The sequence below is a fragment of the Schistocerca americana genome, chromosome 5 (assembly GCF_021461395.2).
Source record: "Schistocerca americana isolate TAMUIC-IGC-003095 chromosome 5, iqSchAmer2.1, whole genome shotgun sequence".
NCBI classification, from domain to species: domain Eukaryota; kingdom Metazoa; phylum Arthropoda; class Insecta; order Orthoptera; family Acrididae; genus Schistocerca; species Schistocerca americana.
The window spans coordinates 547,418,013-547,433,979 of record NC_060123.1 but is presented as its reverse complement, the minus strand read 5'-3'; the positions used below and the strand labels follow the sequence as shown (position 1 = coordinate 547,433,979).

The following is a 15,967-nucleotide window of genomic DNA, read 5'->3' as shown; positions in this document are numbered from 1 at the left end:
AACTAACGGGTTCACTGTGCGGTGTGATCCTGGTCCAAAGTACTGTACTGCACGTCCCACATGTCAAAGCACTCGAATATGGCACCATCGGTATAAACACATCGGCTTTTATTTATTTACTAGTCTTCTGGCTGGTTGGATGTGGCCAGCCACGAATTCCTCCCCTGTGCTAACCTCTTCATCTCAGAGTAGCACTTGTAAACTGCATCCTCAATTATTTGTTGAATGTATTCCCGTCTCTGTCTTCCTCTGCAGTTTTCATCGTCTACAGCTCCCTCTAGTACCCTGGAAGCTATTGCCTGATGTCTTAAATGTCTCATCATCCGGTCCCTACTTCTTATCAGTATTTTCCGTATGTTCCTTTATTCGCAGATTCTGTGGAGAGTTTCTCACTTGAATACTTCTCTTACTTTGTTAGAACTTCAACGTAAGATATTACGAGCATATTAATGACCAGATTGTAAAAAAATTTGAAATTTTTAAAGTCTGTCTATCACACAAAACATTGAAAATCTCATATTTGTTGCTCCTGAAAACCGCTAAATACGCAACTTGCAACAGAAAATCTTCACCGTACAACTCTTTAACCATTTAGTGGTATAGATAAGCTGCCTCAACGATGGGTCGGTCGTCAGCACAGCAGTGATCTCTCATTGCCGTATTGGCCCCAAAGATCGTCTAATTCCAGGCTGCGCAAAGGCGCCGCTCTTGCTATGGGGCGTTGTACAGGGGTGGACAGAATAAAGGAAACACTGAAAACAACACATTTCCATGCCTAATAGTGTAGGAAAACCGTTGACGTTCAAAACAGTCGTTTGGGATTGGATAAATACAGGTCCTGTATAATTTTCAAAGGAATCTTCCTGCAAAATTGTGGTAAGTCCAAGTAATAGAGGTAGATAGCGATCACTCATCATTCTATCCTAAACAGACCACGAAGACTCAATAATACTGAGATCTGGCGAATGTGGTTACCATGGGAGATGCGACAACTCATCCTCCTGCTTACAAAACCAGTCGTGGACGACTCAACGTATCTGAACGGGGGCGCTGTCGTCTTAGAACACAGCATCGCCATTGGAGAACAAACACTGTACCGCGGGATCGATCTCATCAGCCAGAATGGCCGTAAATCCTTGGCAGTAGCCATGTGGTCAGTGCCGGGCGGGATAGCCGCGCGGCCTAGGGCGTCTTGCCACTTTTCGCGCGGCTCCCCCCGTCGGAGGTTCGAGTCAAAAAAATGGCTCAAATGGCTCTGAGCACTATGGGACTTAACTTCTGAGGTCATCAGTCCCCTAGAACTTAGAACTACTTAAACCTAACTAACCTAAGGACATCACACACATCCATGCCCGAGGCAGGATTCGAACCTGCGACCGTAGCGGTCGCGCGGTTCCAGACTGTAGCGCCCAGAACCGCTCGGCCACTTCAGCCGGCAGGTTCGAGTCCTCCCTAGGGCATGGGTGCGTGTGTGTGTTGTCCTTAGCGTAAATTAAACTTGTATTAAGTAGTGTGTAAGCCTATGGACCTATGACCTCAGCAGTTAAGTCCCATAGGAACTTACCACAACCAATCATGTGGTCAGTGTGTAACATTTATATCGACTAGAAGTAGGTTTATATTATGTAACTGTATATGTCCAATTATGGAGTGAGTATTCTTTGTTATTTAAAGTCATTGATTTGTGACAAGAAAACTTAGAGTTTTTAAATTATGCATGAATAAAAAAGAAAAATGATTTGTTATAATAATAAATTTTTGTAATATATGTATGTTTATAAAAAAGATAATCTTTATTGAAAGCTGGTTCATGCTTAGGGCACTTGTACTTGTTGTATATAAAAGATGTAGTGAAGTTTCTCCGCAATGGAAGTGGCATGGCGCGATGTACGTAAAAGGTGGTTTTGGCGATCGATCTTGGCGGCTCCTTGGTGTGAACAGTAAGCAGTGTGTGGGTAGCCATAGCACGGTACACTTAAACAGTGTCAAGAGAGGCAATTGGAAGCTACTTTGCAAAGGATTTGTGCCTTGGATGTGGATCTGGATATTATTTGGTATTCTCTGCAAAAAGGTATGCCTCTAATATGTTGAAAATCCGACGCCAAGAAGAGATTTTATAGAGCATTCGAACATCAAAAGCCGTGAGTACAGTTAGCCGCCAAGTCGCTTGCCACCAAAACGTCGTCACTGCTTTACTAACTTCACACATCCATGGGCCAGTTAATTTGTGTGTGTAGTTCTAATAAAAACCCAAATGCTATACATCTGTGTCCAGAACCATATCTTCTATCGTGATGACGAACCTACGCAGTGACCACTCCTAACTGCTGTTAAAACCGATTATCCTGTTTTAAATGAACAATTCTTGCATTCAGGTGTTTAAGAGTGATTTTTTTTGTTTGTTTGTTTGTCAAATGTAAAAGGAGTAGCACAAGTGAAATGTAAAGCCACAAAAGCAAACTTAGATAAGATTTTGCTAAAGTACTCTTAGTTTACTGCAAATTATAGGTTTGCAGGAATACAGTGCCAGGTTGCGTAAATGTTGTTGTCTAAAATACCTGCTTCACAGGTGGTAAAAAAGGAAAATACGTTAAGCTCATTAACAAAAATAGTAGTGTTTTGATTTCCACCACGAACGGTTCCTTTTTCGAAGTTAATTGAGCTCGGTGTTGATTTTTTTTGTCCTGCAAAGTAAATTATGAACTACTCCAAGTGAAGTGAAGGATTAGCTTTGTTTGAATTAGTCTTTTTATTGAAATTACCATAGAGTTTGACTAGTGACACTATACTAGTTTATGGGTCCCCATCATATTCTCCACATATTAGAAAGATAATTGGACTATTACTGCTGCTAAGGAAAACTGATATATGTAGAGGAGTATAAACAGTGTATTGATGATATTATTTATCTTTACTTGTGTTTTTACATGTCAGTTAAGATAGAAGCCCCTCATGTCCAGATTTAGATCTGCGCATCATGCTGTAACATTTCAGTATTGGTTTAAATAATGATCTTGAGTGTAGTTGTTATTAATGTGAGCTTGATGCAAGTTTTCCTTTCATAATTACTTGTGGGTGCGTTATTGATAATTGCCGCTGCACCAGCTCAAAGTACAATGTGTCAGTTTGTATCCTGTGCACTATTCAAAGGGAAATATCCACGAAAGTAACTGTAATAGCCAATGTTCAGTTTTTTAAACATATATTAAAAAATTAATATGCCTAATTGGGCTGGCGACCGTTCTTTTTTTTCACTCACGTATGATTTTTACCACTTTCATTAACTCCCAAGGTTAAAGTCCGTTTAGTTTTTCTGGTAATTTCACCATAGTCAAAATTATAGTCCGATACCTTTATCCATTAGCCACACGCGCGGTCAAAATTCGAAATCCTCTCAGAGGGTAACGTTGGTTTGTTTCACGGTACGCCTGTGCATTACATGTGGCAAGTAGCGTTATAAGCGGAATGACAGAGGTCCCCAAAATCACCACCTAACACGTACCATGTTACACCCTTGGGACATAAACTCGGCCAGAAGTTGGAAACAGTGAGAAACACGTCTCATCCAACGACATAACTTTCTAGTAATGTTTCCTAGTCCAGGATTTATGCCTTTGGCATCGTGTTTTCCTGTTACGGGCATTTGCATCACTGATGAGTTGTATTTTCACCCTGCAGTTTCCTGCTTATGGAGCTCCCTTCTTGATTTTTTGGTGATGACAGGGTTCGTGAGTGACTTCTGCAGTTGTGAACCTGTTATTTTTGCTTTGAACCCTCTTCAGTGACCGTTTGTCGCGATCACTCAGCACACACTTTCGACCATTTTGTGACTTTGATGCTTTTTCGTTTTCCCTGTATGTAGTAAAAAAAAAAAAACAAAAAAAAAAAAGACATTGAAGCATCAGACACGTCGGCTATCTTGGTTACGGAAGCACCCATTATATGAGCACGAACAATTTCCCACGTTCGAAGTCACTTACCTCTGACATAACTACTCACAACTACACAAATTATTGTTCTGGCCACGACTGACACATGCAACGTATTGAGGACATTGCACGTGTCTGCCAGTGAGTGGTAAAATACAACAGCGCAACTTGCCGGCTTGGCTAGCGTTTATGTTCGTGTCCGCATTTCTCGCAGTGTTTTCACATTTCTGACCGACCACAGGAGGTCACTCCAAGCTACTGGAAGGAGAGACATATAGACGGAAATTTACGCCTACATGTAAATAAACGTAAATTTGACACTCGGTAAATGAGTCATCAGAGACCAAGGGTCCCTTATACCAAAATACCCATACATTCCTGAACAGACATTTGGCAGTGGAATTCCGGTTAAGGATTTATATTCTGTAATTTAATGGATAACTGTTTGCTCACCCGCACCCTGTGACCGCTCCATTTGGTTAGCGCTCCCGTGGCAGCCTCAGGACTGTAGTATGGTTTCCAGTGGCCGTAGCTTCCCAAGGCGTACGATTCTTTCTCCGCTCTCTTCCACCGGTTTCTTCCTTCCTGCAGCACCTCTATAACGAATCCGCTGTACTTCGGGTCATCCAGCAGTTCATCGCCAGGGAGCGAAAGGACCATCTCCATGCTGTCGCCTGTGAACGGGACGACGAGTTCCGTTCCGGACCTGCACAGAGCAAAAGAAGGTAGATGACGCCATCAACTCTATATATTATATGTTATTCTGAACCACTTTTCCTGATAATTGAATAACGTTTAAGAGATTCTCCAACGTGGAGCTGCAATATCGTAGGCATGACTGCAAAGCAGTATGCCCCAGTGGTATCCACAACAGCGGTATCATAGCCGATTTATCAGCAAACTCTGACGCAGCCGTTGCGTAGGGATGGATCCCAAACGACTGTCCAAAATGAAGATCATCAGATGTAATGCTGTATTACTATGTAACTGCATTATTCAGTTGGAGGATGCCTGCGAGGTGTCTTTGTGGGGATTGTGACTCTCGATACTGGAAAGGCAATTTGCTCGCTTGAGCTGCGTAAGAGTTGTTTCAAGCCCAGCTATGTTAGGTTGACGCTTGCATCAGTGTCGTTCTTCAGTAACCTCCACTGGCCAATCATCTACTCAGCCCCTGAATCCGCTACCACGATGCAAAATTTTTAAAGAGGTCCAACCCTCCAGTGAGGGGCACATTTAGTTACCAGCCAACAGGTTTCTCAACCCACTTGGCGGTGTTTACGGGACCAATTCCTGGGGTGCGTAAGGAAAACTAAGTTCTAATATCGTCTCTCGTGGCAGTTCACTCGGTATATCCATAATTGATGAATCAGTCATAGAACTGGTGGGGCATTAACTATCTAGCACAGACGCGATGCCAGTTTACCTGCAATGGTGTCCACCTGCTTAGCTTGGTGGTAAAGTGCTCGCCTTACAGGCAAGCGTGCCTGGGTTCGATTCCCGGCCGGGTTGGAGATTTTCTCCGCTTGGAGACTGAGTGTTGTGTTGTCCTTATCATTTCATCACCGGCACGCAAGTCGCCCAATGTGGCGTCGACTGAAATAAGGCATGCACTTAGCGGCCGAACTTCCCCACATGGGGCCTCTCGGCCAACGATGCCATACGCTCATTTCCACTTTTTTTTTACCTGTAATGGGGACATTTTAAATGACAAAGAAATAATTCAGTATTAAGTCTCGATCAATATACTTTCCCAGAGCACTAAGATGGGGAATGGTTTATTGGGACATCAGGAAACACACAGCCTCATTCACAACTGTCCCTCAAGCACTCTTAGGAGCAATCACACTCCGCTTCCTGCAAACTCCCTGGTTGTATTCAACAAATCTGGTGTGGCTGGCACTCGAAATAGAACATAAGCCCTACCCCAGGGCACACTATCACGCTTCTGAGCTACACGGTTATATCCAGGAGTGTAAGAACTCCGGTTAGGGCTCTGCACCAGGGACCCAATGCACCAGGTAGTGCATCACAGTGACATCATTTCTACGACTTAGATGAACCTGGCAACTACTGACTTCATGACTGACGAACACTCATTCATATAATTAATTTAGTTATAATAATCTGGAACTATTTCGTGTTTTAACCAAGAAATACACAATATACTCCCTCCTTTTCGCATAGTATTATCCTGTTTCGCTCGCCGTTACCAAGGGGCTACCCGCAGTGTGAAGGCGTGCGCTGCTTTGGTTAACACTTAACCTTTGTTGGAACCACTTGCCACAGTTACTATTTCGTGTTGAATCTGATGAAACTGGAGATTAAGCTGATGCTTCTACAAACTAGGCGGTGACAAGTGAACATGTAAATGTATAAAATAAATATTGTTATGAATCGACAACTATCACAAACTATCTTTTGGAGCACAACGTTGATCTTGCACCTAGCAGTGATCTTGAACTACCGGGTATCGGTATGTCAATAAAGAAGATTCACTCGCAGTACTGTGAGAGGGCTCAAGGCACCGACTGACGGGTCGTTGCACTGTTGCTGAACTGGTACACGAGTCTTCATGACGCATAGGTGTAACTCTGCCACCAGTAAATGCAGTTGGAAACACCAAATGCAACACTCTTTGCGTCCAGCGCAACATTTTAAAATGAATGCAAGGAAACAGCGATCGCGTGCTGCCTAAATGGGCAGTTACAGTTAATTGTAACTTCCCTGGCGTCGTGGTCTTCTACCAACGTTGATACTATTGATATGGTTTAAGCACTTTTTGGAATGTGATTAATCGAATGCTTAGTACCACGTCCCAGCAAACGTCACTGATCTTTATATTAGATGAACGGCAGGCAAAACGCTAAGGAGTCTCCAGATGTTACCGTCTTTGGTCACCCTTGCTACGGACTTCAGGCAGTGGAAACAGTAACCGTCATCTCATGGTACTGGTGAGCCCAAATCCGTGCCTCTTCTTCAACAATCCTCGCGGATCATCAATCCATCGTAGAACTATTCCATCTATAACGTAAATACCTTTTGGGAAGTACACCAGAAAAAGTCATCAATTCAAAACAGCTCTATGATTGAAATCTGGATATAAATACTGATCAGCTCTAAACTCGGAAGAAATCTGGTGGACTGTACCTCAGAAGTAAATCGTATCATTATGACGCCTCTTCGTCGCCGACAAGTTTTTAATGAGGGACCTAATTTCTGACAGAAAAGTGCTATTTATTCCGTAGTACTCATCCCAGTTTCCGTCTCTATTAAGGCATGGCATATTCTACTAAACACTCCAGCCCCAAGCATTCTGTCATTGATCACGATCTTACGTTCGAAAGCATAACCCGTCATAACCAGGCCATATGAGCTTTTAGAAAGGAAGGATCTGGCACTAGGCAGTCTGTTAGGTACACTCCCCACAATGCCGTTCTGTAGATATTTTGTCCGTTTCTTCCTTACGTCAGTTTTAAAATAGCCACTTGCTGCTTAAAGTCGAGTACTCGGTCTGAGTGTGTGTCTGCATGCAATCAGCCACCAACCAGTTCTCCAGTGGGTCGACAACTTCAGTGCTCAATTTACTGCGCAGAGTGTGCAATTCTAAGGTCTTGAGTACGTCGAAGACCGCACGTGCGAGGAAACAAGGGGCGGCGGCTTCGTCTGCTAACTTTGGAACTTAACCTATTCTCGCCTAGGTTAGTCGTGTTCAATCAAGTTATTTATCGTTTTTGTGTCTTCTATATCCTTATCTCTTCTGTTTGCTTTGTCTTCGTGATGTATTGCGAAGGTTGTATAAACATCTGATATTTTTCCTAAGAGTGTTTTCCCTCAAAAAGCACCAAATATATGAAATTAAAAACTTGCTTACGCTTCACAATACTTGGACAATGAAAACCCCTACGTTATAATAAATAAGAAAGTAAATAGATGAATAACGTTTGTAATGAAATATGTTTTAACAATGAAAAAGTCTACTCCATTGAAGACGAAAAGTTACTCTCTACGTTATTTGGCACTCTATTTAAAGAAGAAAACAAGATATAAACGATAAAGTAAAAAGGTGCTGACTACTGCTTTCTGAATATTTTACGATGCGTTTTTTACGTATATATTTTCTTTCAAAAATAAATTATGTTTTGAAACATTTGGACGACGCTTTTCCTATTTTCATTTCTCATCAATGTAGAGAATTTACCACCGACCTAATTCAAGAACATCCACAGTCAGTGTTTGTCATTAACGAATTCTACAATCATTGCTACTTCCCTGTTTTTCGTCTTTTTTTATATTACACGTCTAGTTTCGTAGGACCAAGCTGAGAAGCAAAAAAAGGGTTCAAATGGCTCTGAGCACTATGGGACTTAACATCTGTGGTCTTCAGTCACCTAGAACGTAGAACTACTTAAACCTAACTAACCTAAGGACGTCACACACATCCACGCCCGAGGCAGGATTCGAACCTGCGACCGTAGCGGTCACGCGGTTCCAGACTGAAGCGCCTAGAACCGTACGGCCACACCGGCCGGTTGAGGAGCAAAACTCCATGGTCATGGAACGTCCCAGTTCATGAAATTACAACAGGAAAGTAGTAACAGATAAAATAAAATGTTTATCAATCCTAAAAAGTGACAGGCTTTAAGTTTATGTGAACTCAGTCAACAATGTAGCACAGGAATTAGCTTAATTTTTCAAGGAATTCCTCAACAGAATAGAAGGAGTGACAAATGAGGAAACTCTTCAGTTTAGATTTCAAAGCGCGTGAATCACTTCTAAGGTTTTTGAATTCTTGTGGTAGCTCACTGAAAATGGATGCAGAGAACGCTGTACGTCTTTCTGCAAAGAGTCAAAGAGGTGTGATCCAAATGCAGAGTGGATTTCTGCCTAGTATTAAGTGAGTGAAAGGTGCTAATTCTTCAGAATAAGCTGATATTATTAACAAGAAAAGAGCCAAAGACACTGGTACACCTGCTTAATATCGTGTAGGGCCCCCGCGAGCACGCAGAAGTGCCGCAACACGACGTGGCATGAACTCGACTAATATCTGAAGTAGTGCTGAAGGAAATCGACACCATGAATCCTGCAGGACTGTCCATAAATCTATAAGAGTACCGCGGGGGGGAGATCTCTTATGAACATCACGTTGCAAGGCATCCCAGATATGCTTAATAATGTATATGTCTGGGGAGTTTGGCGGCCAGCGGAAGTGTTTAAACTCAGAAGAGTGTTTCTGGGGATACTATACAGCAGTTCTGGACGTGTGCGATGTCTCATTGTCCTGCTGGATTTTCCCAACTCTGTCGGGATGCACAATGGACATGAATGGATACAGGTGATCAGACAGGATGCTTACGTACGTGTCACTTGTCAGAGTAGTATCTAGACGTACCAGGTGTCCTATATCACTCCAACTGCACACGCCCCACACCATTACAGAGCCTCCACCAGCTTGACCAGCCCCTGCTGGCATGCACTGGATTCATGAGGTTGCCTCCACATATGTACACGTTCATCCGCTCGATACAATTTGAAACGAGACTCATACGACCAGCCAATATGTTGCCAGTCATCAACAGTCCAATGTCGGTGTTGACGGGCCCAAGCGATGCGTAAGGCTTTGTGTCGTGCAGTCATCAAGGGTACAAGAGTGGGCTTTTGGCTCCGAAAGCCCGTATCGATGATTTTTCGGTGAATAGTTCGCACACTGACACTTGCTGATGGCCCAGCATAGAAATCTGTAGCAATTTGCGGGAGGGTTGTACTTCTGTCAAGTAGAACGACTCACATCAGTTGTCGTTGGTCCCGTTCTTGCAAGATCTTTTTCCGGCAGCAGCGATGTCGGAGATTTGATGTTTTGCCGTGTTCCTGATAATAACGGTACACTCGTGAAATGGTCGTACGGGAAAATCCCCACTTCATCGCTATCTCGGAGATGATGTCCCATCGTTGCTGCGCCAACACCACGTTCAAACTCACTTAGATCTTGATAACCTGCCATTGTGGCAGCAGTAACCGATCTAACACGTGCGCCAGTCTTATATAGGCGTTACCGAATGCAGCGCTATATTCTACCTGTTTACAAATCTCTGTATTTGAATACGCATGCCTATACCAGTGTTTTTGGCGATTCAATGTCAGAATACCCAGACAGATGAACCAATGTCGACAAGAGGTTCGCGAACTTACACCACATATTGCCCAAATCGCCTGTTTCTGAGCCAAAAATACCCTTTGAGAATGGGAAGAATTACTCTAAATATAGTACCATGCGTCATAAGCGAATGAAAATAAGCAAAGTAGACTACTTTTCGTCTCTAACTGTCACTTACTTCAGATGCTGTTTTAATAGTTAAATTGGCAGCAAGTCTTTGAACAAGATACTGAATATGGGCTTTTCACGACAGTTTACTTTCTGAAAAAATTACAAATTTGAACTATTCAGTCTCTTTAATCATATGCGCATTCTGTGTAATAAAAATTTCAGATTTTGTTGAATTATGTGTTAGAAACTGTAAAAACAGAGACTTACTGTCATTTGGCCATCAACTTCTGTCTTGATCTGCACTATCTGAAACAGTGCCAATGTTATACACATGATCATTTATTACCAAGACAGTGTCATCGGAAAACAGAAATGATACTAGAAGCCACATCATTTATATAAATAAGGAACAGGAGTGGCCACAGCACCGATCCCTGTGGCTCCCCATTCGGATCCTACATCATAGCCATTCTCAGTACTGTGGAGAATGTCCTTTTTCTGTCTGTTCTTAAAGTGAAGGTGTATCAACTGTCCGCTGCTCCCCGTGTTGCAAAATGATCTAACCCCTGGATGAATACTTGGTGATCAGCACGATCAAACGCCTTAGTGAAATCAAGAAAGATGCCTAGCGCTTTTGTTTAATCCACACAGTACCGCACAGAGAAAAGAGAATACAGCATTTTAAGTTGTTAAACCACTTCTAAGCCCAAACTGTACATCTGACACCAAATTATGTGAAATGATAAATTACGCTTACATACACAGGCTTTTCAATAACTTTAGCAAACACTGATGGCATTGAAATAGGTTTAAAATTGTCTATATTATCCCTTTCTCTCTTTTTATATTGTGGCTTTACTACTGAGTACTTTAATCGTCCAGGAAGCTGAACATTCCTAAACGAAAAATTGCAAATATGGCTAAGTACTGGGCTAACATGTGCAGCACAGTACTTTAGTTACTTTTGAATACATTGTGGGAGTGAACAGTGATCGAAGTTTTACAAATATTTACTATCAAAAACAGTCTTGATCACAATTTATTTATTACGGTGACCGGTTTCGACCATTACTGTGGTAATCTTCAGACCAATAAGTAAGGACCTCCCAATGAGTAAGGACCTCTCCAGCAGAAAGAGGTTCTTGCTCATTGGTCTTAAGATGACCACAGTAGTGGCTGAAACCGTAGCAGTCGCGCGGTTCCAGACTGTAGCGCCTAGGACCGCTCGGCCATCCCGGCCGGCTTTGCAGAACAGGTCGTCTACTATTTCGCTTTGTTCGGTACATTCCAGGAAAACGATTCCATATGCATATGACCTATATATTCCCATAAGGTACACACGAATGTGGAACATAGTTAATGACCTACTGAATAAAATCTTCCATACGCTAGAAGAGAGTGTAAGGAATCGCGCTCTGTTGACTTTCTAGAATGTTGCAAGTAGGACTTAGTAGGATCCAGCAATTAGACTAGTGAAGAGGGAGTGTCGACAGTGGCGACAGTGGAAGGTGGTAGCTGCGTAATCGTAGTTTCACAGGAACTTGTAGGTCACATTGATACTTTTCTGGGTTACCAGAAGATCACTGCACGGTGAGTACCTACACACTCCACATTCCACCACAGCAGAGTGAAGCTCACTACTGTACAGCATCTTCTGTAAAATGCAGATATCTCTCCGTCTCGCTTGCATCTGTTCCCGCTAATAAAAGAACATCTGCGGAGACATTACTATGCACCTAATGAAGAAGTTGAAAGATATGAGAGAGGCTGGTTGCGGAAATAGAGTGTCGATTTTGTGAGTGCACGGAATTTATACGTAGTTAAATTCTACTATTTTTCCCTCAGTCAGAAGTGCAAAGTTTTCCGTACCTGTCTTCTATGAATGAGTAAAGTCGTTGCTTATTAATATTTTATTAAAGTTTAGGGACTGTAAACAAGCTGCTCTAGCGTCCTCCATGTTTATACACATGATATTACGTATTAGTACAAATATTTGCTCGTGTTGTACTGTTATTTATCTGAGCTACTTCCTTGGCGGCGTGCCGCGGTTAGAATTCACCAGCAGACGTCACACATGGGCCATGGAGCTTACAGCACCGCAAGTGCTTCTTATGGGGAGCCTCAGAACAGGCGATGTTAGCTCTTCAATGAAGAATATCCAACAATAGACTTGTGAAAATATTTTGCAGAATATTCGTAGATCGTTTGAGAGTATTAAGAATACTTTCACTCTGCAAGCACCTGTACTTGGTTATATAATAAATGATCGTATTTACACAATTCAGTGGGCACTTATTTATAGTGTATACAAGAATAGTTAACGATTAATGTACTGAAATCACATATACTTCAAGGCCATTTATTTATGTTTTTGGCACCCAGACCCCTCCATTTCTTTCGTGACGGCTTGAAGGAGCTCGTTCATCGTTGGCGGGAGTGTATGCATTACTCTGGTGATTATGCGAATAACTAAATATTCGTGTTTAAAGAGCACATTTTTAGGATTATTTTTGCGTTTTATTCATTGAAATACGGCCAACGCCTCATTCTACAGGTTAATGCGAACCTGAAAATGCACAGATAACACGAAAAAAACAGTTAATTCAAAATACACTTAGTTTTATAGGTAACTTACATTTACAGTACCAGTCCGTACACGACAGTGCACGCTACCGATATGTTCCAAAAATCTACGTAACAAAATGTGATTTTTCAGGGGCTCATATTTTAGGTACTATTGACCAGTGATAAGGGGTCAAGGGCTTTGGACAGACCTTGGCCTAGCCACTATTTGTGTACTTATTGGAAGAACGAGCATAATGTAACTCTCCTACAGTCTTTTCTTTTGCTGATGCCTTGTCCCGCTGTTTCGTAGGGTCGGCATGGTTAGGAGCGGACTTGGCAAGGTTAATTTTAAGGGATGGCCGCATGTCCTTCCTGCTGCCACCTCGTAGCCCCCGGGACGGAATTAGTGTAACCCAGCTGTCTGCGTCTAGTGTAATCCTTGGAAGAGTGCGAACGTGTACAGATGTCTGTGAGTCGTGTAACTGAGGCGGAACGTAGGGACCAACCCGGTATTCACCTAGCAGGATTTGGAAAACCGCCTAAAAACCACATCCTGGCCGGTCGTAACACTGGCAGCATTCGGTAATCCTCTGGGCGGATTCGATCCGGGGCTGGCGCGCCTACCAAAATCCAGAAAGCAACTCATAAGCGCTCTCGGCTAACCTGGCGGGTCATAGCACTCCCACAGTACAGAGTCAAATTTAAATGTTATATATTTCCTCCAGCCCAGGCAAATCGGTTAGTTCTCTTGCATTTGGTGTGATATAGGGTGGGCCTTATGCAGCCTGTAAAAGCACCTTCTGTTCATGGGCGGTTCCTGAAAAACAAGCGAGAAACCGTGATTATTTGGGTACGAAAAGTATCAGTAGTGGCAATCGCTACTTTTCAATAATTTATCTTCGTGGTAGATCGCTGAAATTTTTACCATATGTTATTAAGCTGTTGATCTCGGGGAACCTTGAAACTTTTTTCGATACCATTATCTATTACCGACGTCCATAAGTTCACAGTTACTTATGATCATAAAATATGCACGTAATAACCGGTATGAGACATAATGTGGTTTTAACTAACGTTGTGAACATGTGGTAAGGATTCTAGGGGTCATTGACAGAGTTCTGAGATCACTAAAGTATGTTTTTAGTTAGCCAATAAAATTTTAAGACGCGCTGTCTGTGCACGGTGGACACTTCAGGCCTATAGAAATAGGCCAAGAGTGATAAAAATGCCTGAAAAGAACTTAAAATTTCTGCCAAAAACTACGTGGAAGTGGAAAGACTGCAAATTCAGTAAAATATTTCTAATAACATACTTAACCTTTTAAAATACGTATCGTAAGCCGAGCATTTTCGATCAATTGCGATTGGTGATTAAAGTATCGAGAAAAAATATAAAGCAAACGATTTTTTGTTAACCTTTTTTATGCGTACTTATTTGTTATTTGTATGTATCAAAGCGTATAAATGTGAAGAAGTATATAAATAAACTGTCGAAATGTAAAGACCTAGATAAAATTCGTTTTAAATACGTTGCACACCCTGTTGAAGAAAGGAAAAAGACAACAAGCCGAAAGATGCTCTTTTTGGGGCGCAAAAAACAGCGAATATGTTCTCCTTTAAAAGACTCTGACAGAAATGTGGAGAACCAGCTGCCGCAATCGTCATTCCGACTTCGTCATTAAAAATTTTAGCATGCAAACATATTAGCGCTTTTTTGTTTTGCGTGAGAGAGTAGTAGAGAGAAATTGGAAGAGGGAGGAGATAGTTCCAGTGGGAGAGAAAGTGAGAGGAGAGAATGTTGAGCGAGAGTAAGAGGAAGGGACAGGGAAAAAGAGATGGAGGAAGACAAAAAATAGCAGTGGGAGCCAAAGAGAGAGCAAATGCTACTGGTCAGTGAGAGTCAGTGGCAGTAAAAGAGAAAGAGAAAAGGCTGGAGACAGAAGAAGTGGGAGCAAAAGAGAAAAGAGACAGTGGAAATATACAGATGAGTGGAGACAATACTAGGCAGGGAGCGTATGGATCCTCACAGAGTGGCAAAATTTAACACATAAGTATAGGGGAGGGCCTAAAATTTTAAGCACGGGGGTGTAAGAAAAAAAATTTGAACCCTCAGAATTCTAGAGCTGCCGATGTATGGCGGAGACACTGGGAGTGCGAAAGAAAAACAAAAGGAGAGAGTCTAGATGAGAGAGGGGACAGTGGTGATAGGATATAAATCAATGCGAGAAACAGGAGACAGGAGCTGAGAGAGACATTTAAAGACAGTGGCAGTGACATATAGAGGCTATAGACTGTGGGAGAGAGATTCTTCATATGCAGAGATACTGGGTAAAAGGCTTTAGGATGCTCTGTGTTAAAAGAGCGCGAATATGTTCGCATGCCAAGGTTTTTGATGAGGAAGGTAGAATAAGGACTGAGGCAGCTGCTACCACAATTTTCTGTCAGTCTTTTAAAGAAGAAGATATTCGCTTTTTTATACTCCAACAGGAGCATTTTTCCTCTGGTTCCCTTTTTATAAAACACGCTTCACTTGACATTTGAAATCCCCCTGCTATATTTAAAAGGAACTGCCAGTGTCTGCACCGCTTTGAAATCTTATCAAGCTCTGAATATTTGTGCAGCGTTATTTAGACAGTATTTCACTATAGCAAACTGCATTAGCTGCGAAAAGTCAGAGGTTACTGTTATTTTTGTCTATAAGGTCATCAGTATACGACATGATGACAATGGTGCCAACAAGTTTGCGTGGGGCACGCATAAGGTTACTTCCATCCAAGGTAACATGCTCAATCTTCCCGACTAATAAACCCTCAACTGGATGTTGCTTCACATTTTGTATGCGGTGAGATGGGTGTGTCTTTTGTGCGATAGGATACAGAGATGGAGGTATAGATGGAGGTCAATTGTGTTTGATAAATACAAAACAGATCGCGGTCCACTGTTTTCCACTGGTCACACCTGCAAACGAAATATGACAATACAACTTACTTTAGAATTGACAGCTATGAGGGAATTAATGGGGTGAGGTTCACGAAGAAGATACGGCACGTAATCATCCAATCCCACGAGTGCGATGCAGCAGTTACCACTAGAACTGATGTTGCCGCAAATTAAGGGTTATGTTAGCAGTAATAATTAAAGGAATTACGCTGTCTGCATTAGAAAGATTCAACAATAAAACTGTTAAGAAAGTCACCGCTAAAGAAAGCTCT

At 42.1% G+C, this 15,967-nt stretch overlaps 1 protein-coding gene across 1 annotated transcript in view; it reads right to left on the bottom strand.

The window, feature by feature from the left end:
• The window catches only part of LOC124616521, a 91,672-nt gene that overhangs the window by 28,216 nt on the left and 47,489 nt on the right, over window positions 1-15,967 (bottom strand). The window contains exon 3 of the mRNA XM_047144836.1: window positions 4,383-4,635. Within this exon, the coding sequence (XP_047000792.1) occupies window positions 4,383-4,635 (253 nt within the window). The remainder of the gene's footprint in view (window positions 1-4,382; window positions 4,636-15,967) is intronic.